Consider the following 25,648-nt stretch of genomic DNA (forward strand, 5'->3'; position numbering starts at 1 on the left):
TTTAAAGATACCTTGTTTCCAACCATGCTCTTTTGAGAGACTCTCAGCCTTCCCCCAGTTTATTTTTATGCTTGCATACAGTGAACTTCCAATGCTAGAAATGTCCACCACAGTCTTCCACATCTTATCAACTTTTATAAGGAGTGCTTTTCTTACTAGGTTGTCAATTATTCTTTTTCAGTTGAAGGTAGTTTGTCTAGATCTGGATGTGTTCCATTCCCCACATATTTTACAAATGTAGAGCCTTTTGTAAAATAGCTAAAAAGAGATGCAGGAGCAAGCACCCCATTCAGTGGCATAGCGAGGATAGGAGGTGTCCAGGACAGTGGCGCCCCTGCCCTGACTCCCCTACCCTCCCCCCCCCCCCCCGCCACATACCTTCCCTTCCTCCCTGTACCTCTTTAACTCTTTCCCAGCATCTCCAACTTACTGCCCATGCTGGCCTCTTCTTTTCCTCTGATGTCACTTCCTGGGTTGCAAAACCACGAAGTGACTTCAGAAGGAGAGCTGAGGCTGGTGCGAGCAGCTGATTGAAGATGCTGCTCATGCCAGTGAAGAGCCAAAGAGGTACAGGGAGATGGAGAGGAGCCAGTAATCCCACCAAGATGACGCCTGACCCTTACTATGCCACTGTCCTCCTTTCACACTGTGCTTTGCTGCAGCCAGGAATATTGTAGACCAGATCAGATACTCTATTTGGTAAAGAGATTGGTGGTGGGATTAAGGTCTCTCACTCTCTGACATTTTCAGATACCTTCCTACAGACCCCCACTGACATCACATGACCTCTATTCCCCCCCCCCCCCCCACTTCCAACATCAGACTTCTCTCTCCTGACTTGTCTCCCTCTACACCATCAGACTCCCCCCTGTTTCATCCTACTGCAGGTTAAATACATAATCTCTTTTTAATTTATGTGTGTGTAAAATTAAAGTATTTGCTTTTGCATAAATTTGTATTATTTTTTTAAGTGCATAATTTTGAAATTTTTGAGGTATTAATTCTTTGGATACATGTCTAAATACTGATTTTAGATAACCCAGATATACACATCTAAAACAGGCATCTGGCAAGGGGTTGTGGTCTGGATGGTTTTGTTTGGGACTAGGGTAGGATAAAAAGATACATATGTATTCTCTACTTCAGAAAGGAAATGCATGTTTATGTCGGGCAACATCAGAATTTACAACTGCTAATTGGGACGTCCTAGTTTTATGTAATGTAATGTATCATTTGTATTCTGCCAACTCCCGATAAGGACCAAAGTGAATCAAAATTATAAAAAAATATGTAAAAGAAAAAAAGAGAGCATGATAAGCATTTCTTGAACAGATAAATCTTCAAGCATTTCCAAAAAGAATAGTCGGAGTCCAACGTTCTTAATTCCTTTGGTAAAGAACACCAGAGTTGAATAGCTTAATAACAAATTGAGTTCTCTAATATCTTCGTATAGTGCACTCCTGACAATGAAGGAAAAGTATTAGAAAATAGCTCATTCTGAGCAGTGGTCTCCCCTTAATCCCTCAGTGTATTTCCTCCTTAAAGCAATATCAGACTGGCAGTTAAAAAAAAAATTAAAAAATACACATGTATATTTCTAAATGGCTGTTACAAATGTGTATATTCTAGCACAAAATATTCATTCAAAATAAATGGCTCTCCACTATCATGCCAAGGAGTCACTATAAGACGAAAGAAAAAGCATCAGGTCATTGGTGAGTGTACATAAGCTCAACCACCACCGCCCACATCATCGGCATAAAAAATTTTGTCAAAAGTGACTACCGTATTACCAAATCTTTTGAAAAATATTTTCTTCAAAATATATCCTAAACAGAACCCAGATTCTCTACAAAAATGGAGCTGCAATCATGCTTCCTCGTACTGCTAAGCCATTTAAAGCGCTTCTTTCCCAAGCTGACGTTTCACGGTACTGAAACCGCTTCCTCAGGGCAAAACGGACTTTTACGTTCTCATGAGCAGCACTGTAAAACACCCAAAAAGTTTTAATATCATAAATCCAGCTCTCTTTAGAGTGGTTAAACTCAAAATAATTATGTACTCACTCTGACGTTGTTTTCTGATCCTTCCGTCATTCTGTTCTCAATTTGGCGTCTCAACAATTAATATATTACATTACATTTTACATTACATTTGTGATTTCTATTCCGCCTGTGCCTTGCGGTTCTAAGCGGATTACAGTTAAAAGAGATCAGGACATTACCGAGAGAATTACATTACAACGATTTAAGTAAATTACATGTTGTGGTATAGAAATACAAGTATAAGATATCTGGATTTATCGATAGAATAACTTGACAGGGTTCAAGTAGTTACAAGGTTCAGTGGGGAAAACAATATAGGCAACTGAAGAAAGAAACCTAACTTTGAAGGAATCAGTTAAGTGGATACCTAAGGGAGATGCTTTTTTAGGAGAAGGTTAAATGGATACCTAAGGGAGATGCTTATTTAGGAGTTTGGATATTTTTCGTAAATGAGGTTCAAGGGGATGACTAGTGTGTTATTTGCTGGGGAGAGTGCATGTGCGATTGGGGAGGGGAATATTAAGTAAGGACGTGTTTTTTGAAAAGAAATGTTTTGATTTCTTTCCGAAACACTTTGATGTCTGTTGTTTTGATCATCAGTTTGGTGATGGTGGGGTCAATTTTCGCTGCCTGAGTTGCTATGACTGCTATGAATCCCCTTTCGCCACGTCATTGTAGAATGGCAGGATCGGTCTATCACATTCAGTGTGCATTCCAGTCATGGCAAGTTTGAGTTTACTCAGTGGTCAGGCAGAAAAAAGAAACACAAAATGAAATCAAGAGAATCACTAATAAAAATAGAACCAATCTATGTTTGAATTTAAACCTCTTGGTGCCTCTGTCTCTAATTCATATATCCACTGTTGCCCTCATTGTTGCAGATATAAACGTCTAGTATTATTTTGTTTTTTCCTCCACTCCTTTTTTTAAATAATTTTGTTTACATTCTAGCACATACACACACTTCGGTATTTCAGAACATATATGTGTATGTGCCAGCATATACATGTTTATGTTGCATGTTGACCTTGTGATAATTTAGACATTTATGATTCTAAAATGGATGGTTCTGCTACTCATAACTGGTGCATAGTCATCTATTCTTCTTTGTATTTTAAAATAGGCTCTATATCAACAGATTCTGTTCTAAAATACTAGAGGAACTTAAAACGTTCCAGACTAAGCGTGTCAATTCTGATTTGAATGTCCTTTCTAAAATCTGCCTCCCCCTCCATAAAAATTAATACATATTTTTAATATATGGCTTGTTTATCCAATACAGCATTCCTTTTCACATTTTTTGTACTGGTTCATACTGTATGGAGAAACATGAATAAGATACATAACCTTGCAAGACATCATGATGCAAGTTATGTCAGCACATATCACAGGACCATTTAGTTAATCACATGGAAAAAGACATTCAAAATAAAAGGTTTAAAATATATAGCTCTGAAACTGTCATAGCTATGGCTTATTAGATTTGAATACATTGGTAATGGTAAAGTCTTACTTTACTTTTACAGGTGGAGCAAGAGTAGATCTGGTTGATCAAGATGGGCACTCTCCTCTTCATTGGGCAGCTTTGAGAGGAAATGCTAATGTCTGCCAAATATTAATAGAAAATAAAATTAATCCTAATGTGCAAGATTATGCAGGAAGAACACCACTGCAGTGTGCTGCTCATGGAGGCTACATTAACTGCATGGCAGTACTGATGGAAGATAAAGCTGATCCCAACATACAAGACAAAGAGGTATGTTATTTTTCTGTCTCCTCCTGACACTGAGGCCTAGATTCTTTAAAAACCAATCAGACCTTAGACTTAGTGGGGATGGGCGGACCCGCTATGCCTAAGGCCTGTTTGGTCCAGGCCTCTAGAGCCTGGGCCAATCAGGCCTTAGGCTTCGGCGGGATGGGCCGGGAAGGGGCGGGCCCGCTTCATTTCGACGAGGCGTGCCTGCCGGCTCAAGACGTGCAAGACCCTTCTAAGAACAGGTTTGGTGGAGTGGAGGTTTGGGGGGGTTAGCGCCGGGGGGGTGCGTCTTCGGACAGGAGGGATTGGGCACCCTCCTGCCAGCTATCGATATTGTAAGGGGGGGCGGTCGGTAGTGTCGGGGGGGGGGTCTTCGGGCAGAGGGTTTGGGCACCCTCCTGGTCAGGGGGCCGCGGCCCGCTATACTTATAGCGGCAGAGAGATCCCTTGCCGCGATAAGTATAGCGGCCGCGTCTACTTACAATGTAGGCCAGCATTTTGCTGGCCTACATTTTAAGCTTCTCCTCTACTAGGGAGACGCGTAGGGCCGCCTAGGTTCAGCCTAAGGCCCGCCTAAGGCCCTTAGACGAGCTTAGGCATCTTGCGGGTCTCCCTAGGCTCCCGGAGGTGCCTTCAGGCTTGCCTGGGGAGCATTTTTTTTAAAAAAACGTGCATCCTGATTGGCTGATTAGACAGCTGTAGGATGCCTAAAATCGGGATGCACTTTGGAGAATCAGGGCCAGAGTGTTTATAAAGGGTGTTGAGGATATCAGAGACCAGCTTGGATGTTGATAAATAAACCTCTTAGCCAAGACTCACAGGTTCCATATTTCAATCATCGATCCTCTAAACCTCCCCCTCCTTACTTTAAAATTCCCAGCAAAGGAACTGAATGACTTATCTTAAATAGGTGCAAAAATCTATAGCTCGATGGGACCCGTTTTGCCCCTTATAATGTCTTTTGCAAGGGCTCAATAGTGGCGCTGCATCTATTTTTGGCTGTGTCACTCCTAGTTCAGGCTGCGTGCTCAGTTCCTTTGCTGGGTTTAAGATAAATTATTCATGGAAAATGAAAGATGACAGAATTATCATTAAAAAAATTTTAAAGAAAAGAATAATAAATAATTTATAATACAGCAAGGGAGTTTTTAACCCCAAGGTGGACCCTTGCATCCAGTAACTGTGATTTGGGTTATTCTTCCCAATGTTCTTCTCTTTGCATTTGTCCACATTAAATTTCATCTGCCACTTGGACTTCCAGTCTTCCAATTTCCTAAGGTCTGCCTGCAATTTTTCATAATCTGTATGGGTTTTAACAACTTTGAACAGTTTAGTGTCATCTCCATTGACAAGCACCATTTCAAGCTCTGTTCTACTATATATTAAAAAAAACCACACAGCAATTGGTTGTTAGATTGATGAACCCCACTATTTACCATAAAGCGTCCGGGCCAATCAGAGCCTTAGGCCTCTTCCTGGTGCACCTGGATTGGCCCAGGTTGTATAAGGCCCCTCCTATGATACTGTGTATATTTATCAGAATTGTTTAAACTGATTAGTACTGTCTAATTTGACAAATGGAGGTTTTTCTGCTGATGAGGTTATTTACCCTTTCAAATTGGGTGAGGGTTTCCTCTCCAATGGGGTTCTGAAACTTTTCCTCCACTGACAAGTGCCATTTCAAGCTCTGTTCTACTATCGTGTTTCCCCGAAAATAAGCCCTAGTGCATATTTTGGGCCCAAAATTAATATGACACTGTCTTATTTTCTGGGTAGGTTTAATTTTTTTTCATGTACATGACCATCCCTTCCTCTCGTTCACCCCAATTCTTCCTCTTTCCTTTCTCTCCCCCACATGTGCAGCATCTTTCCTCCCTTCTCACCTATCCCCTTGTGCCTTCCCTCTGCAGCATCTTTCTATCCTTCCCATCCCTCTGTGCAGCAGAACCCTTGCACTTTGCACATCATCTTTCTATCTCTCCCTCCCTTCCATCCCTTGTGCAGCAGAACCCTTGCACAGCCTCTATCCCTTCTTTACAGCATCTTTCTATCCCTCCCTCCCTCCCATCCCTCGTGCAGCAGAACCCTTGAGCAGACGACCCCCCCCCCCCGCCGCGCAGCTGAACCCCTGCTGACCCTCCTATCTTTCCATCTCATCCTCCCATCCAAACCCCGCCGACCATGAGACCTACTTACTTCCCTCCAAAGAGCAGAGTCAGCAACACTTTAAACAGGCTACTACACGACCTTCTCCCGCCAGGGCCTTCCGTGTGAGGTGTTACTGATGATATCATCAGTGATGCGGCAGAGGGAATGCCCCGGCGGGAGAAGGCCGCAAAGCAGCCTGTTTAGAGTGCTGCCAATGCTGCTCTTTGTAGGTCTCGCGGTTGGAGGGTTGGCGGGGTTCAGACGGGAGGGACGGGGCAGGGGGGTGGGGTAAGAGCTGCTGCCGGAAAATCCAGGGACATTTGGGTTAGGCTTGCAGGGACTAGGGCTTATTTTAGGAGTAGGGCTTATATTAAGACCTACTCCAAAAATCATGGTAGGGCTTATTTTCAGGGAAACACAGTATATATTAAAAAAACACAGCAATTGGTTTAGATTGATGAATAGTATTGTTTTCAAGTTTTATTAAAAGTTTGATGAATCACTAAATTGTAATGCAAAACGATGTACAAGTCTAAAAACATATAAAAACATTTTGCAATTCAGGGGGACAACCTGATTGATATACACTGAACAAAAAACATGAACAGACCCAGAGGGGAAAATGAGGGAAGAAATACAATATGTGAGAGGAAAGAAAGACGAAAAGGGAAAGAATGATAGGGGGGGAATGACAACACTAATAGTTTAGCTGATATTAACAAGATACTAATGTTTTAAGAAAAGAGAGAAAAATTAGCAGTTAAACGCATCTTTAAAAAGAAAACATTTTAACTTGCTTTTGAAACTGTTGATAAGATGATCTTCCCTTATATATATTGGTAATGAATTCCATAGTTGTGGAGCAACAACAGAAAAAAATATATTGTCTTTGAGTATTTCAAAGTAAGAACGACCAACAAGTGTTGGTTATTAGATCTGAGTGTCGGATGGGAGTATAGGGAATTAAGACACCCTCAATAAAGGCCGGGGTTTTGTGAAGTATTGATTTAAAAATTAATATGCAGATTTTATAATTTATTCGGTGTACTACTAGAAGCCAATGAGATTTTTCAAGAAGTGGGGTAATATGGTCAAATTTCTTCACCTTCCAAATAAGTTTGATGGAAGCATTTTGAATAAGCTATAACCGTCTAATCTCTTTTTGAGAGATTACTATGAACAGAGCATTGCGGTACTCAATTCTAGATATGACCAGCAAATGGATCAAGATATTGAGCGATTTGGGTTCTAACCATTTGGAAACCAAACGGATTTGTCAGTCTAAAGAATGTAGATTTGACTACACTGCTAATGTGTTCATGAAAGGATAATTTCTGATCAAAAATGACCCCAAGTATCTTGATTGAAGTGACCGTTTGAAGAGTAGTACCAACTAATGTAATGGGATTGTTAAGCTTGATTCCTTCTTTCCAAGGAAAGAGCATTACGTTGGGGTTTTTTTTTTGACGTTGAGTGACAACTTATTTTTATCAAGCCAGTGATGAATTTGGAGAAGCTTTTCATTAATGGAAAAAATTTCTGAGGGATTTTCCGGATCAAGGGGATGAAGAAGTTAAATGTCATCTGCGTAGGCAAATGCACTGAATCCTATCGACTGGCAGAGAGTGATCAGAGGAGGAAGAAAAATATTAAATAAGAGGGGAGAAAGAATTGAACCTTGAGGGATTCCGAAATTAGTACTGCAAGTTTCTGAGACAGTGTTGTTAAATGAGATTATAGAGGAGCGGTCGGTAAAGTTTGAACGAAACCATGCCAAGATTTGGTCAATAATCCCGATCGATTCTAGTCGTCCTAGGAGGAGATCATGATCAACGGTGTCAAATTCTGGTGAGAAATCAAGAGACACTAAAACAACAGAATTATGATCCAAATGGTAGTGGACAACTGTTGACATGCCAATTAATGAGTGCGCTGTCGAATGGTGTTGTCCAAAACCTGTCTGATTAGGGTGTAATATATTTGTCTTTTCGATGAATTATGAAATTTTGAAAAAAACAATTTTTTCTGTTAGTTTTGCCAGAAACGGAAAATTGGCTATGGGCCGGTAATTTGATTTGTCATGTGGGCTATGTTTGTGATTTTTCAAAATTGGCCTGATGATGGAGGCTTTCCATGAGTTGGGTAGGCTACGCTGTTGTAAGCTTTCTGTAACCATGATGTGAATGTAGGTGCCAAAAAGAGTAAAGAAATGTTTATGGATAGATGGAGGGATAGGTTCACCCTGGGAGCTCTTGATGTTAATATTATGAATGTGACGTTCAATCTCCTTTAAGGTAGGGAGATTGAACCTGGCACATTTAGAAGTGGGGAGGGTAGAGGCAGAGAAAACGGTATCTAGAGGTTACATTTTTAAGGACAAATTTTGTCTGATATTGTTGACTTTTTCGGCAAAAAATCCTGGGCTGAGGGTAGATCTGAATGTGCAATGCTGCATATGTGAGGTTGAGGACTAATAGATTTTAATACTGCATATAAGACTGATGAGTTCTTGGCGCATTCGATTTTCTTTGTGAAATATTTCTTTTTAGCTTGGATTATTTTGGATTTATAAAAAATTGCATGTTCTTTGAACTTATTCAAGTTAGTGAGGGTTTTATTCCGTCTCCACTGTCTTTCTAGAGCTCTAAGTTGTTTTTTGTATAGAGTTAGCTCTGTAGTATACCAGGGGTTATAAAGTTTGTGTGATGAAATAAAATAAAATAATAATAACTTTATTTTTATATACCGCAGTACCACAAACAGTTCAAAGTGGTTTACAGTGTAAGAGACTGTACATTTACAGCAAAGATACAATGCAAACTGTACATTTTCAGTGAAGGTGTTTATACAGCAAAGAACAGTGTAGGTTTACCATGCAGGAGACTGTACATATACAGCAGAGATATATATATAGTGGAGAGGCAGTGCGAGAGGCATTATAATGAACAAAGTAATGTACAAAAACCAATCCAGGGGGTGAATGTCAAGAAGATTACCAGTATCAGTTATAGGATGGAAGTATTTGATTATTTGGTGATGGGGGAGGTTCCAGAAATTTGTCATAGAGGAGAGATTTGAGAGATTTTCTGAAGGATGAGTAAGATGGGGCAGATGAGATGAGGGTGGTCAGGCAGTTTGTCCATCTGCCAGCTTGGTATGAGAGAGTTCTATTGAAGAATCTTTTGTAGGTGCATCCCTTTGGGGAAGGGTAGGTAAACAGGTTGGCAATAGGGGTTAAGGAGTCCATTAATTTATGCGTGGCTTCGTGCCATCACATAGAAAGATCAGATAGCGAAGATGTGTCAGAGAATGTTAGGTTAAAGGTTGCTGCAATTGTTTCCATAGACAGTTTAGTAAGATCCTGATATTTAATGGTTTTTGATTCTGGTTTCATAGATGGTGGTGTTGCTGTGTGATTGATTGACACAAGATAGTGATCAGACCAGGGAAGGGGCCAGCTAGGGCCAAGATGGTACTTAGAACGGGTAGGTATTAGGATCATATCGATTATGTGGCCTGCCTGATGTGTTGGGTCAGTTAATAAAGGCGATAAATCAAGATTATTGATAAAGGTAAGAACTTCAGCGGTAGTAACACTGTTAGGTTCATCAAAGTGGATGTTGAAGTCCCCAAGTAGAATAAGATTCTAAGTTGATGAACAGAAGTCTAGTAGAAGGGATTGTAAATTGGATAGACTATCTCGTGTAATAGGAGGGGGTAGGTAGAGAAGTAGAGCATCAATTATAGGAGTGGAGTTAATTTTGAATTGAAGGTATTCAATGGTGGAATTAGGAGGCAAGCATTCTATGCAAATAGATAGGGCATCACGGAAAATAATTGCAACCCCTCCGCCACATTTATGAGTACGGTGATTATAGAGAAAGGAAAAGCCAAGGGGGCAGGAATAGGAGAGGTAGGCTTCTTCTCTGTCAGAAAGCCAAGTCTCAGTTAGACAAAGAATGTCAAGAGAGTATTGAGTAATGAGATCTTTAATATGGTGATATTTAGTCTTGAGAGAGCCAATTTTTAGTTGAGGTCCCGGGGAGACAGGTGGTGTATGGGTGACATGGAACATTTGAGTCACACGTGGGAGGGCATATCGGGTTGAAAAATGATTAGAGGGAGTTTTGGGGATATTAGGTGGTCCATGACCCCAAAAAACGAAATATTAGAGAGGGCTTCTGAAGAAGAAGGACCTATTCTAGGAGAAGTTGTTGTAAAGATGGTGAGAGGATACAACATTAAGAAAAGAGAAAAAATGAAAAGTTCAGTTAAACACAGGCCTAGTATGAATCTAATAGTTAAGGATTTAAGAGCACAGAAAGGCTGCGCACAAAGGAGCACATTAAGGAGCAGGAGGCGTGCGCCGTAAGGAGCTTGTAATTAACTATCATCTACCGGTTTGGGAGCGGGGCCCACGACGTGACACCGGCGGCAGAGAACAGGTAGGCAATCTGGAAAAATAAAAGATTAAAGCAAGTAAAACAGCAGCTAAGCAGATAATTAATAAAATTATAGTGGAAAGATACAACAGTAGTGAAAAGTAATCCATGTGGGAAAGAGGAACCCAAACTATAGCTACATGATACAGGCTTCCATGTTAGCAGTCACCACGCAGGAAAAGGATCTAATTTTCATCATTGAGGATACGTTGAAACCCTTAGCTCAGTGTGCAGTGGCGGCTAAGAAAGTAAATACGAGGGTCATATCATAAATAATGCACACTATTTTTTTTTTATTTACATGGTTTTTTGTTTTTTTTTCAAGTATTTCTTTGCAATCCTTTAATATAGTCTACCTGCTTTGCAATAACTGAGTCCCAATGTCCGGGAAGCTTCATTATTCCATCCAAGAAACCATTTTTGTTCAGTTGCCGAATGTCTCGGGTACCGGTGGAAGAAAGCTCTTCCAGAGATGCAAAACGATATCCACACATAGGTTGTTTCAACTTTGGATAAAGATCGACGTCTGGTGGACTCATGTCTGGACTGTAGGGAGCATGAGGTAACACCTCCCAGCCGTATTCATGTAGTTTTTCAATGATGAGTGGAGAGCTCCATCTTCCCCCAAGACCAAAAAAATTTCTATGAGCTCAATCAAAAAACAAACAAATGATGATTTTTGCTTATGATCATGAAGGCATCATCATTATCACAGACAAAGTTCCATGTGGAAAAAGTGTAACAGCAGTGACTTTTTTGTAAAAAATGCACAAAACCCAACTTCAGTTGCTCTTGGCTGGGCCACTCATTCTTCACGATTACGCTCGCCCGCACATAGGGAATGTTGTCATTGAAAAACTACACAAATATGGCTGGGAGGTGTTACCTCATGCTCCTTACAGTCCAGACATGAGTCTACCAGACTTTGACCTTTTTCCAAAGTTGAAACAACCTATGCGTGGACATCGTTATGCAATTCTGGTCACCATTTCTCAAAAAAGATACAAGTGGAATTAGAAAAGGTACAGAAAAAAGCAACAAAAATGATAAATGGTTTGGATGACTTCCCTGTGAGGAAAGGCTAAAGTGACTAGGTCTCTTCAGCTTGGAGAAGAGATGGCTCAGGGGTTATGAGGTCTATGAAATATTGAGTGGTGTGGAAAGGGTACATGTGAATCGCTTGTTTACTCTTTCCAAATATACTAGGACTAGGGGGCATGCAATGAAGCTACTAAGGGCTCCTTTTACAAAGCCGCACTAGGGCCTTAACACGCAGAATAGCGCGCGCTAGCCACTACTGCCTCCTTTTGAGCAGGTGGTAGATTTTTGGCTAGCACGCACTAATCCAGTGCGTGCATTTAAAACGCTAGTGCACCTTTGTAAAAGGAGCCCCAAGTAATAGATTTAAAACAAACTGGAGAAAATATTTCTTTGCACAACATATAATTAAACTCTGGAATTTGTTGCCAGAGAATGTGGTAAAAAAAAAAAAAAAATCAGTTAGCTTAGCAGGGTTTAAAAAAGGTTTGGATATTTCCTAAAAAAAGAAGTCCATAGGCCATTATTGAGATAGCTTGGGGAAATCTACTGCTTATTCCTAGGATAAGCAGCATAAAATTTGTTTTACTACTTGGGATCTATCTAGGTACTTGGGACCCGGGTTTGCTGCTGTTGGAAACATGATATTGGGCTTGATGGACCTTCGGTCTGTCCCATTATGTCAATTCTTATGTTCTTATGTAGATCTACCTAAACCAGAAGTGGTTTTCAAAGGTGATGATGCGGAAGAACTGAAAGAAATCTTGGTGAACCTGAAAGATGTACTGAGCCAAATGAACAAGTTAAAGAGTGAAATATTACCTAGACCAGATAGTATACACCCCAGGGTATTGAAAGAATTCAAACATGAAATTGCTGATCTGCTGTTGTTAAAATCATCTGTAGTACTTGAAGATTGGAGAGTGGCCAATGCTATGCTGATTTTTAAAAAGGGCATTACATCCAACAGTTCATGATTATACTCATATACCTCGGGTACACTTGACTCAGGCTCACTTAGATTATATACTCCTGGATCATAAGACATTTGGGAAAACTTTAGAGGCTATTATAGGTCCAACAGTTATCTCTGATCATTCCCCAGTGTGGATTATGATTCAAGATTCCCATGTGAGGAATAAAACTGTTGGATGTAATATCCTTTTTAAAAATCAGCATAGCATTGGCCACTCTCCAATCTTCAAGTACTACAGATGATTTTAACAACAGCAGATCAGCAATTTCATGTTTGAATTCTTTCAATACCCTGGGGTGTATACTATCTGGTCTAGGTAATATTTCACTCTTTAACTTGTTCATTTGGCTCAGTACGTCTTTCAGGTTCACCAAGATTTCTTTCAGTTCTTCCACATCATCACCTTTGAAAACCACTTCTGGCTGTGGGGAGTTCCCGTTTTAGTCTCGAGAGACTATGGGAACTCACGGCAGCCATTTCCTATTGGCGATCTGCATGGGGCAGGAGCATAGGAAGATCGCTCCTGCCCCGAAAGCCCGCTAGACCACCAGGTAAGGCCGGGATGCCAGGGGAAAGGCAGGGGTGGGTCAGAGCTGGACCAGAAGATATTTGCGGTATTTCACCATTCGTGGTCCGGCTCTGCCCTATCCCCCGCGAATCCGGAGGGAGAAGTGTAATCTATAAAAAGAAGGCACCTATGTTAAAAGTGGGCATGGTTAGGGGCAGATCATGGGCGTGTTCTTGAGTTAGGAGTTTCTTTCTGAATCAGGTGCTGTTAGGCTGTGATATCAGCACCTAACTTTAGACATAGAAAACCCTGGCATAAATTGGGGATGCCTAAATATTAGGACACTGAGCATGATTCTATAATGGGTGCCTAAAGGCCCCTTTTACTACGTTACAATAGCGGTTTTAGCGCACGCTTAGCGTGCGTAGAATTGCTGCATGCGCTAGATGCTAACACCAGCATTGAGCTGACGTTCTAGCTGGGTAGCGCAGGTTTAGCGCGCACTAAAAATGCTATCACAGCTTAGTAAAAGGAGCCCTAAGTTTTATAGAATCTGTGCCTAACTTTAGGCGGACTTTATAGAATAGGGCCAAAGTGTTTTATATCAATTCCATATTAGCTTTGATTTCACTGATTATATTTGGATATAGTAAATTTGAATACTAATACATCATTACTCAAAAGTCCATTTTCTTGGCCCTTGCGGTTAGGGAAGGACGGCGTTGCATTGGTCTTGTAACAATGGATACCTAGATGCTGTGAAGCTACTGCTGGGCTTCAGCGCTTTCCCGAATCAAATGGAGAACAGTGAAGAAAGGTACAGAACATTTACTTGTTTCTGACTCCGCTTACAAATTGCTTGTCATGCTATATATACACATTTCAGACTGCTTTACTTCTTGATACAATTAAAGAACAATGTTTTACATTTGGAAAATATGATAAAACAAAACCAAACGCCACTGTCCAGAAAAGGAATAAAATGATGTATAATTGTTTATATGGTTTGAAGAGCTAATTTTATAACAGGGCACCTATGTGAAATCTTCAAAAAGGCATCTGACCCTAGCCCTCGGAGCTACTTTTTTGTTAAAGTTTCCAGCGAAATGTTTTATTTCCTATCAAAATAAAAATTTTCTTTTTTTTTGAGCCTAAACAATTAATAGATTTTTTTAGGATTAAAGGAAGGGTCGGTTTAGTCCATTGATTTATGACCTGACCATCGGCTGTTACTCTGTTTAGGATAATTTTCTTATTACAGTGGAATGTATCATTATTTTTTATTTCCATGTCTTGAATCCATTATTTGTGGACTAAATAATTGTTTTGTATTTCTTATACATTTATGCGTATGCATATGTTAATTTTTATTTCCTATTTGTGCATATTCTGATCCTTTGTCAAGATTGTTATGCTTGATGAAAATGTAAAACTATATAAATAAATAATTTTTAAAAACCCAAAAAGACATCTGACACCTGTTTCTTAAAGGTAACAGTAGCAGGACTTGCTTGAGGGATTGTGGCTTCTGACTTTTGCTTTGATACTATGCTGCATTGGCACCCTCGCCTACAACAGTTGTCCCTACTGCATGCAGATTACTCACATGAATATTCATTCTGGATATCCTGAAAACCTCACTAGCTGGGATGCCTCCAAGACCAGGTTTGGGAACCAATGCTCTGTAGTATGGCCGAATGACCTCACCCATTTGTTGTAGGCCTGAAAAGCTGAAAGGATGGCTCCCTGTGTGCTGCAGGACAACCGTAGTAGTCCCCCCCCCAAAAAAAAAAAAAAAAATCACCTTCCCTCTCTTCCAGAGTAAGCACATTGCCTTTCTAACATGTGAATTCCTACCCAGGCTCAAGAGACAGCAGACTGGGGGAGCTAGCCCAGTAGAAACAGTTATATAAAATTATGCATGGTTTGAGTCATATTGTTAAAAATACTTGTGTTATTACCGTATTTAATGTCAAATCCAGAATTTTTTGAATGGGAAGAAAGATGTTAAATATATTACCCATATTTATGCCCTACTTTACAGAATATCAAAACTTGAAAATCAAACTCAACATTTTATTTATTGTAGTATTTATATACTACTTATAGTCTAAGTGGTTTACATTTGGGTACTCAAGCGTTTGGCCCTGTCTGTCCTAGTGGGCTCACACTCTATCTAATGTACCTGGGGCAATGGGGGATTAAGTGACTTGCCCAGGTTATCAGACGTCCGGATTTCCACGGTCATGTCCTCCTTTTGAGGACCTGTCCGTGGTCTGGACGGCTTTTCAAAAACCGGCATTTTGTAAACCGCTCAGCAACATTTGGTCATATCAAATATCTGTAAATAAATAAAAACTGTTCCACCTCACCTTTTATTTTCCAAGCTGCAGAGCTCTCTATACATTTTAACCTCTCTTCATAAAGAGTTGTTGCACGTACTTTATCATTTTGATCACACTTCTCTGCACCATTTCTAGATGCATTCCCCCCCCCTCACCACAGATAATTTTTACATGCTGATCATTTCTGGCTAAATTATGCCCTGATATTCAGTGCCAGGCCATGTTCTGACATCAGCACTAAATATCAGGGCATAACTAGGGCGGCCTGGTCAATATTCAGCCAGGGCCACATAAGAGTTATGCAGCTCCGACTGAATAGTGGGCCAGCCACATAACTTTTATTTAAAATTTAAAACAGAGCCCCTGATTCACTTTCCCCATGGCCCTCAGCAAAACCTCCTCCCCTGCCATGCCCTCCCACCCCTGTGTATTCAGGTAGGCCCAGAATACCTGCCGGTCCCGTGAAGGGGGTATTACTACACGAAGTACTGTGAGCTGCTGCAAGAGATCACAGCACCCATTTTACAGAGTTCCTGGCAAGGGGCAGGAGGGAGGGAATTGCACTCCTTTACCCAATGCTCCACGCTGGACTACCAGCTGTTTAGAGAAGGAGAGGTGGGTGTCCTGGCCAAGGAGGGGAGGTTTTGCTGCAGGCTGGAGTAGGGTTGCCAGATTACATCTTTAGTATAAATCATGTTTTATTGGTGCACTATCAGTAAATATACATTACAGCACAACAGTACAACAAGGTCGCAAACACCAAACGTACCACCAAACACTTTTTCACCCCACCCAATGAATCCACCCCAAACCCCCTCCACTCCAAAGCCCAAACCCCCACTCCTAACCCGAACCCACACCATGAAACCCAACCCATACCCAAAAACCAGCAAGAAAGGAGTATGCTGAGCAAGCTGTTTTCTTATGCCGCTCAACACATAGCAAACAAAACAACCGAATCCCATCCTCCCTCCCACAGAATGGAATCCCCCCCTACCCACCTAACTCCACATACTTCCCACCACTCATACCCTCCAGTCACACTCACCCAAACACCTACCAACCAACCCGGGGAAACAGCTAAGAGCATAGGGTATCAGCAACAAAATGAATTTAAGACCAGACTTCTGGCCCTAGGGGAAAGCGAGGAAATATAGGGGTCCCAGGTCTGCAGGAAAATCTTCGACCGCCTGACAGATAATCTAGCATGGCGCTGCTCCAAGAGCATCAAATTATGAAATCGATTCCTCCAAGCCCAGTAAGCAGGTGCTATGTCTTGCGTCCAAACGCTAAGAATGACCTTCTTTCCTATAACAGCACCTTTCCGGATCAACAACCGATATCTCTGAGCAGGCACTCGCAAAGATTCATATCTATTCAAAAGCAAGCCTACCGGAGACATCGGAATAGCGTGACCAACAAGCCGCTCCAAGAAGCGGAGTACGGCTCTCCAAAAAACTTTCACTTGAGGGCATCCCCAAAATGCTTGAAAAAAGGAGTTGCAACCCAGCGTACACTTAGGGCAGATTGGAGAAGAAATGCCCCCAACCTTGTGGACCCGCTCTTGGGAAAAATATGCTCGATAAACCACTCGAAACTGGCATTCCCTCAGTTCTGCACTAATAGAAATAGAAGAGATACGACCAATTAGGGAAGGAAAGTTCAAGGACTCACCAGGTATGCCCAAATCTCTACCCCAGCGGTACTCCAAAGCCGTATAAGACTTCTGAGGAATAAGCTGCCGCAACGCCCCATGCAACGCAGACACCGTCAAGCCACAAGCATCAAATTGGGCAAAAAAGAGACGAAATTGGTGACCCAATCGAAACCGTAAGCCCGGGCGTGCCAAGGACCTCACATAATGATGAGTTTGCTGATATGCAAACAGACCTCCCACACCCAAGGAATGAAGCATGGGAAAATCTCCCCCAAGGTCTTATTGCACCCTCCTCGTCCAATAAATGCTCAAGAAGAAGCAACCCCTCTCCAGTCCATCGCACAAAGACAGGGTTATCACAGCCAGGCAGGAACTGCGGATTCCCCCGTATAGACAACTGATCCGAAACCTGATGGTCCCCCCCCAGCAACCCGACCAAGGCCTTCCAAGAAAAACGCCACAACCAAAGAATAAAATTGGATCGGAGCGCGGGGGGCAAGAGACGAACAGGCAACTGAATCAACAAAAACAAGTGCCAAGGAGAGAAAAGAGCATTTTCAAAGTCCCGAAAAAGATAGTCATCTCTCCGTAATCACCAGTCACCCAAGAATCGCAGCAAGCAAGCCAGATTATAGAGGCCGATATCCGGGAGTCCCACACCACCGATCCTCCCCGAGCCGAACAAATAAGAGATCGATATCTGAGACTTCTTGCCCTGCCAGAGGAATCGGGTCAGCTGCCTATGAAGCCGTTGAAGATCACTACGGCGAAGACAAAGAGGCAGCAACTGGAGTACATACAACCAGCGGGGAAAAATAACCATCTTATACAAATGAACCCTACCGTAAAAAGAAAGAGGCAGAGACATCCACTGTGCAAAACTACCCTCTGTAGCGGCCAACAAAGCATCTACATTAGCACGATATATCCGACCCACACAGCTCGTGAGTTGCACTCCCAAATATTTGAACACACCATCCGCCCACCGTAATGGAAACTGCCCCGGCCACTCCAATCGCACCGCTTCGGCAGTAGCTAATGCCAAAGATTTATCATAATTCAGTTGAAACCAGATTACATCTTTAAAAAAGAGGAAACCTGGCCCCACCCTATTCTGCCCCCTGCCTCGCCAGTTCTGCATTGCCCTACCCCAGCCCCGTGTCTGGAAGGCCTATGCACATGTGCGGATGGCGACGCAATAATGTCATGCACATGCGTGTGTGCATGTGATGCCATCGCGTCAACGTCCGTGCATGCGCAGAGGCTCTCCAGGCACAGCCCCCAGCTCAGGGACTTCCAAAACCTGCAAAAACTGCCAGGTTTTGGAAATCCCTCTGGGCATCCTGAAAGTCCTCTAAAAAGAGGACATGTCCGGGTTTTCCTAGACATCTGATAACCCTAGGGAGCGAGCATTGGGGGGGGGGGGGGGCAGAACGAATTCAGGAGTTCTTTAAAAAAACAAACAAGCTTATGCAGTTGCTGACCTAATGTGCGCACCAGGAAATTCTTTTTCACTGAGAGGGTGGTTGATCGCTGGAATAATCTTCCACTTCAGGTGACTGAGGCCAGCAGCGTGCCTGATTTTAAGGCCAAATGGGATCAACATGTGGGATCTATTCACAGAGGAAAGATAGGGGAGGGTCATTAGGGTGGGCAGACTGGATGGGCCATGGCCCTTATCTGCCGTCTATTTCTATGTTTCTATGTTTAATATTCAGCCGGGGCTCACATAAGCTAAGCAAGTGAACTTAGCAATTTAAAAAGTACAATGATAAAAAATACTGTGATAAAAATCCAACCGGACCCTACACGGTCTGTGTTTCGGCGAACACGTCTTCCTCAGGGGTCCAATGGTTTGCAAACTGACATATAAAGAATTGGACTGAAAACAGTTTATTGACTTTAAACATCTGAGCAAAGAACACCACAGACAAGCTGAAGTAGCAAAAGAAAAAATAAAAAATGCTCACAAGTTTAAAGACAATAGACTGTTTTCAGTCCAATTCTTTATATGTGAGTTTGCAAATCATTTGACCTCTGAGGAAGGTGTGTTTGCCGTACCATGGACTGTGTAGGGTCCGTTTGGATTTTTATCACAGTATTTTTTATCATTGTACTTTTTTAATTGAATTTTCATGGTTTTATATGCCAGTGTTTAAGAAATTATCTACAGAACATCTGTATCCACAGTTTTTGTTTTCATCGGTGGATTACTTAAAAAATTATTGCACAAAGAAATAAAATATCAGGAATAACATTAAAAAGTAGGTCTTTACAAATAAGAAACCTGAATTTGTATATTTTTCATAAAATTTTAAAGGAAGACTGTTCCACCTCTGAAAGGATAATGAGATTTGATATACAGCCTCTCTGTGGTACAATCAAAGCAATTTACATATATTATATGCAGGTACTTTCTCTGTCCCTAATGGGCTCACAATCTATGTAACTGTAATACTTCACACTCTTCCTTTATCTGTTTCTGTGACCCCTTTCAAAATTTCTAGTTGCGTTGAGGTCAAAGTTTTACCAGATACAGGACAAACTTAGCCCTTTCTGACTTATTTATATACCGTGTTTCAACGATGATAAGGCAGGGCCATCAAATAAGACAGCCCCCCCTTTTTAGAAAAAAATGTAAAATAAGGCACCCCCCCGCAAATAAGCCACCCACCGATACCTGCGCTTACCCGAATCAGGTGGTACGGTGGGTGACTCCGTGTGGTCCCTCCGTCTACCGTATTTGCCTCCATGGCTGCGTGCCGCGCCTCGTCATGAAGTGAAGAGGAGGAAGTGACAGGACTGCAGCGCGCGCACGTGACTCCGCGCAAGGAAACACAGGCAGCTTCCCTCATCCCTCCCTAACGGAGACTGCAGGAGTTTGTTCACGGCCAGAACATCCAATACAGGTAATAAAATTCTGTTTTTTTTCAACATTAACTGTGTACTGTAGTCTTCTTCATGGGTAAATAAGGCATCTCCCCGAAAATAAGCCCTAGAGCATATTTTGGCCTTCCAAAAAAAATAAGACAGTGTCTTACCATCGGGGAAACACGGTACTATCTATCAATGGAGGTTTTCTAATAATAATAATAATTATAACAGTTTATATACCACAGGACCGTGAAGTTCTATGTGGTTTACAATGATTAAAAGTTGTTACAAATTGAATAGAGTTAACAAAGTTAAAAGTTAATGATTAACAGCTCTAGAAATCAGCTATGGTGGAATAAGATTGTACAGATCAGTTACCTAAATACTTCAGGAACAGATATGTTTTTAGGTGTCTCCTAAATTCCCCATAAGTATTAGTGAGCATAAGTAATTGTTCCAGATCTTTACCCCTGCCTGACATGGGAAAGTGGTTTACATTCAGGTACTCTCAGGGCTCCTTTTACAAAGGCGCGCTAGTGATTTTAGTGCGAGCTACTGCCTCCTCTTCAGCAGGAGGTAATTTTTTGAGTAGCACCCGCTACAGCGCGTGCTAATCCAGTGCGTGCGCTAAAAACGCTAGTGCACCTTTGTAAAAAGAGCCCTCAGTCATTTTTTTCTATCTGTCCCAGTGATCTCACAATCTATCCAATGTATCTGGGGCAAAGGAAGATTTATTGACATATATGTCAGTTATGAATAGTATAAAGAATATACATTATAATTCCAAAGGTAATCTCTAATACATCTGAAAAAAAGTTTTGTCTCACTTTTTAAGCAACAAAAGAAACCCAACAGTGTCTGCAATATAAAAACAGCAAGCAAAAAACAAAAAAGAAACTGCAGACTGATATGTACAAGATGCAGGCAATGTTTATTTTACCCAATATTAAATGCAGTAACCAATACCACCTTTTTACAAACCAAAAGACCCAACACGGCCTGTGTGTGCAGTGGATCGACGATGCAGCGCAGAGTAATTGTCCAACTACTTGGCGCTGCATCGTCGATCCACTGCACACACAGGCAGTTGTTTTTTATCCATTTTAAATTGTGGTTTATTGTTTACCTTATTTACAATGGACCCCTGAAGAAGGCGTGTTTTCTGAAACACGGACCATGTTGGGTCTTTTGGTTTGTAAAATGGTGGTATTGGTTACCGCATTTAATATTGGGTAAAATAAACATTGCCTGCATCTTGTACATATCAGTCTGCAGTTTCTTGTCTCACTTTTTTACATTTTTAGCCATTTGTTCTTTTGTCTGCACTTTCGCCAGACATATCTCTCTCTTGCCTTCTTTCAGTTTCACCTGGTAGTCCTTTCTGTACTCCTCTTGGATTTTTTATATATTTCTGGAACGCCAACTCTTTTGCCTTTATTGGTTTCCTTTTTCTCTTGTTTTTATTAATTTTCTTCACATAAAGGTCCGTAGCCATTTTTATCGCTCCTTTAAGCTTAGACCACTGTTTTTCCACTTCTCTTATGTCCTCCCATCCTAACAGCTCTTTTTTCAGGTACTCTCCCATTTTAGTAACATAGTAACATAGTAGATGACGGCAGATAAAGACCCGAATGGTCCATCCAGTCTGCCCAACCTGATTCAATTTAAATTTTTTTTAAAATTTTTTTCTTCTTAGCTATTTCTGGGCAAGAATCCAAAGCTTTACCCGGTACTGTGCTTGGGTTCCAACTGCCAAAATCTCTGTTAGGACTTACTCCAGCCCATCTACACCCTCCCAGCCGTTGAAGCCCTCCCCTGCCCATCCTCCACCAAACAGCCATACACAGACACAGACTGTACAAGTCTGCCCAGTAACTGGCCTAGTTCAATATTTAATATTATTTTCTGATTCTAAATCTTCTGTGTTCATCCCATGCTTCTTTGAACTCAGTCACAGTTTTACTCTCCACCACCTTTCTCGGGAGCGCATTCCAGGCATCCACTACCCTCTCTGTAAAGTAGAATTTCCTAACATTGCCCCTGAATCTACCACCCCTCAACCTCAAATTATGTCCTCTGGTTTTACCATTTTCCTTTCTCTGGAAAAGATTTTGTTCTACGTTAATACCCTTCAAGTATTTGAACGTCTGAATCATATCTCCCCTGTCTCTCCTTTCCTCTAGGGTATACATATTCAGGGCTTCCAGTCTCTCCTCATACGTCTTCTGGCGCAAGCCTCCTATCATTTTCGTCGCCCTCCTCTGGACCACCTCAAGTCTTCTTACGTCTTTCGCCAGATACGGTCTCCAAAACTGAACACAATATTCCAAGTGGGGCCTCACCAATGACCTGTACAGGGGCATCAACACCTTCTTCCTTCTACTGACTACACCTCTCTTTATACAGCCCAGCATCCTTCTGGCAGCAGCCACTGCCTTGTCACACTGTTTTTTCGCCTTTAGATCTTCGGACACTATCACCCCAAGGTCCCTCTCCCCGTCCGTGCATATCAGCTTCTCTCCTCCCAGCATATACGGTTCCTTCCTATTATTAATCCCCAAATGCATTACTCTGCATTTCTTTGCATTGAATTTTAGTTGCCAGGCATTAGACCATTCCTCTAACTTTTGCAGATCCTTTTTCATATTTTCCACTCCCTCTTCGGTGTCTACTCTGTTACAAATCTTGGTATCATCTGCAAAAAGGCACACTTTTCCTTCTAACCCTTCAGCAATGTCACTCACCTACATATTGAACAGGATTGGCCCCAGCACCGAACCCTGAGGGACTCCACTAGTCACCTTTCCTTCCTTCGAGCGACTTCCATTAACCACCACCCTCTGGCGTCTGTCCGACAGCCAGTTTCTGACCCAGTTCACCACTTTGGGTCCTATCTTCAGCCCTTCAAGTTTGTTCAACAGCCTCCTATGAGGAACTGTATCAAAGGCTTTGCTGAAATCCAAGTAAATTACATCTAGAATATGTCCTCGATCCAGCTCTCTGGTCACCCAATCAAAAAATTCAATCAGGTACGTTTGGCACTATTTACCTTTTGTAAAGCTATGTTGCCTCTGATCCTTTAACCCATTAGATTCAAGGAAGTACACTATCCTTTCTTTCAGCAACACTTCCATTATTTTTCCAACAACTGAAGTGAGGCTCACCGGCCTGTAGTTTCCTGCTTCATCCCTGTGACCACTTTTATGAATAGGGACCACATCCGCTCTCCTCCAATCCCCAGGAATCACTCCCGTCTCCAGAGATTTGTTGAACAAGTCTTTAATAGGACTCGCCAGAACCTCTCTGAGCTCCCTTAGTATCCTGGGATGGATCCCGTCTGGTCCCATCGCTTTGTCCACCTTCAGTTTTTCAAGTTGCTCATAAACACCCTCCTCCGTGAACGGCGCAGAATCTACTCCATTTTCTCGTGTAACTTTGCCAGACAATCTCGGTCCTTCTCCAGGATTTTCTTCTGTGAACACAGAACAGAAGTATTTGTTTAGCACATTTGCTTTCTCCTCATCACTCTCCACATATTTGTTCCCAGCATCTTTTAGCCTAGCAATTCCATTTTTTATCTTCCTCCTTTCACTAATATATCTGAAAAAATTTTTATCTCCCTTTTTTACATTTTTAGCCATTTGTTCTTCCGCCTGTGCCTTCGCCAAACGTATCTCTCTCTTGGCTTCTTTCAGTTTCACCCTGTAGTCCTTTCTGCTCTCCTCTTCTTGGGTTTTTTAATATTTCATGAACGCCAACTCTTTCGCCTTTATTTTCTCAGCCACTAGGTTGGAGAACCATATTGGCTTCCTTTTTCTCTTGTTTTTATTGATTTTCTTCACATAAAGGTCCATAGCCATTTTTATCGCTCCTTTCGGCTTAGACCACTGTCTTTCCACTTCTCTTATGTCCTCCCATCCTATCAGCTCTTTCTTCAGGTACTTTCCCATTGCATTAAAGTCCGTACTTTTGAAATCTAGGACTTTAAGTATCGTGCGGCCGCTCTCCACTTTAGCCGTTATATCAAACCAAACCGTTTGATGATCGCTACTACCCAGGGGAGCACCCACTCGAACATTAGAGATACTCTCTCCATTTGTGAGGACCAGATCCAATATCGCTTTTTCCCTTGTGGGTTCCGTCACCATTTGTCTGAGCAGAGCTCTTGAAAGGCATCCACAATCTCCCTACTTCTTTCCGATTCTGCAGACGGAACATTCCAGTCCGCATCTGGCAGGTTGAAATCTCCCAACAGCAGAACCTCCTCTTTCCTTCCAAACTTTTGGATATCCACAATCAGATCCTTATCAATTTGCTGCGATTAAGTCGGAGGTCTGTAGACTACACCCACGTAGATAGAAGTTCCATCTTCTCTTTTCAGAGCAATCCATATCGCTTCTTCCTCTCCCCAGGTCCCTTGCATTTCGGTCGCTTGGATATTGATCTTTACATAGAGAGCTACTCCTCCACCTTTATGACCATCTCTGTCCTTCCTAAAAAGATTATATCCCGGTATGTTAGCATCCCATCCATGTGATTCACTGAACCATGTCTCTGTGATAGCAACAATATCTAGATCTGCCTCTAATAGATATTGTTGCTATCACAAAGACATGGTTCAGTGAATCACATGGATGGGATGCAAACATACCGGGATATAATCTTTTTAGGAAGGACAGAGATGGTCATAAAGTCTGTACGTTTGAAATCTAGGACTTTAAGTTTTGTTCAGCCGCTCTCCACTTTAGCTGATATATCAAACCAAACCGTTTGATGATCGCTACTTCCGAGGTGGGCACCAACTCGAACATTAGAGATACTCTCCCGATTTGTGAGGACCAGATCCAATATCGCTTTTTCCCTCGTGGGTTCAATTACCATTTTGTAGAAGGATTTATGGTTCACTTAGCAGTATTATAAACACGTTACGTCTCTGTTAAGTTGTCTAGGGAAAACCATAACCTCTTATTCAAGTCCAAATATCATGGTCTAATTATACGACACAAAACCCAGGCTAGTGAGAAATATCTTTATTATGAAAATAGAAAAATATAATTCACAAGCCAGCTGCAGAATCTAAGTATTGTTATATCTGATTACACAAATGAAACCCAGTACATAATTATCACAATCTAATTGTTAGACAATTGAGTAATTTTACTTGTTAAACACACACTACACAATTCCTTATAATAATAATCCCTGATTAGCAAATGATTATATTATCACCAATGAATCTTTTCAACCCTTATCCTTTATCACAAGTGATCCTTATCTAACCCCGCTGATAAGAGTGTAAATTCCGTAATCTCACCTTAAGATTAGCCTCTCAGACGAAATTAGGTGGAAGGAAAAACTTCTTGGCAGCTTTGGTAGACGTCAGGAATCCGGTTGTTAAAGGCACACGTGTTGACAATCCTTGATGAGGCTATAAATCATCTGCAAATAAGTCCCGTTCCGTGCCGAGTTCAGAGCCGTTATAAATGTCTGAATTTCTCTCTCTTAGGCAGAGAGTCACACGAGGTATCTTACAGGTCTAATTATTGAAAGAAAAAGTTTACATATAGAACATCTGTGAGCAGATCTGAGCTTCCCCGGACCTTATCACAGACTAACTAATTAATTAATTAGCCGTCTTTCTTGTATCTCATCAGATGACCTCCTCGGACCAATCCAGAAACAGACTTGGATGAATAGCCTTTCTGTAGAAAAGTATCATATAGGCTGGAAGACCCAGGGCCGTTAGACAGATAAGAACAGGATAATTTCTTCAAGATTCACACTGTCCTATTATTAAAGCACAGATGAACGTCCTTGTATAGTATAACATTCTGGTTCATACCCATAATGCATCAGGCA

General features: G+C 41.6%; 1 protein-coding gene across 7 annotated transcripts in view; it reads left to right on the top strand.

Moving 5' to 3' along the window:
* Positions 1 to 25,648, top strand: part of INVS (inversin) — a 519,828-nt gene that overhangs the window by 373,491 nt on the left and 120,689 nt on the right. For all 7 annotated transcript variants that reach the window (XM_033929645.1, XM_033929646.1, XM_033929648.1 and 4 more), the window contains exons 11-12: positions 3,572 to 3,801; positions 13,624 to 13,730. In XM_033929645.1, the coding sequence (XP_033785536.1) occupies positions 3,572 to 3,801; positions 13,624 to 13,730 (337 nt within the window). The remainder of the gene's footprint in view (positions 1 to 3,571; positions 3,802 to 13,623; positions 13,731 to 25,648) is intronic.

Source organism: Geotrypetes seraphini, chromosome 2 (genome assembly GCF_902459505.1).
Source record: "Geotrypetes seraphini chromosome 2, aGeoSer1.1, whole genome shotgun sequence".
Lineage (NCBI taxonomy): Eukaryota > Metazoa > Chordata > Amphibia > Gymnophiona > Dermophiidae > Geotrypetes > Geotrypetes seraphini.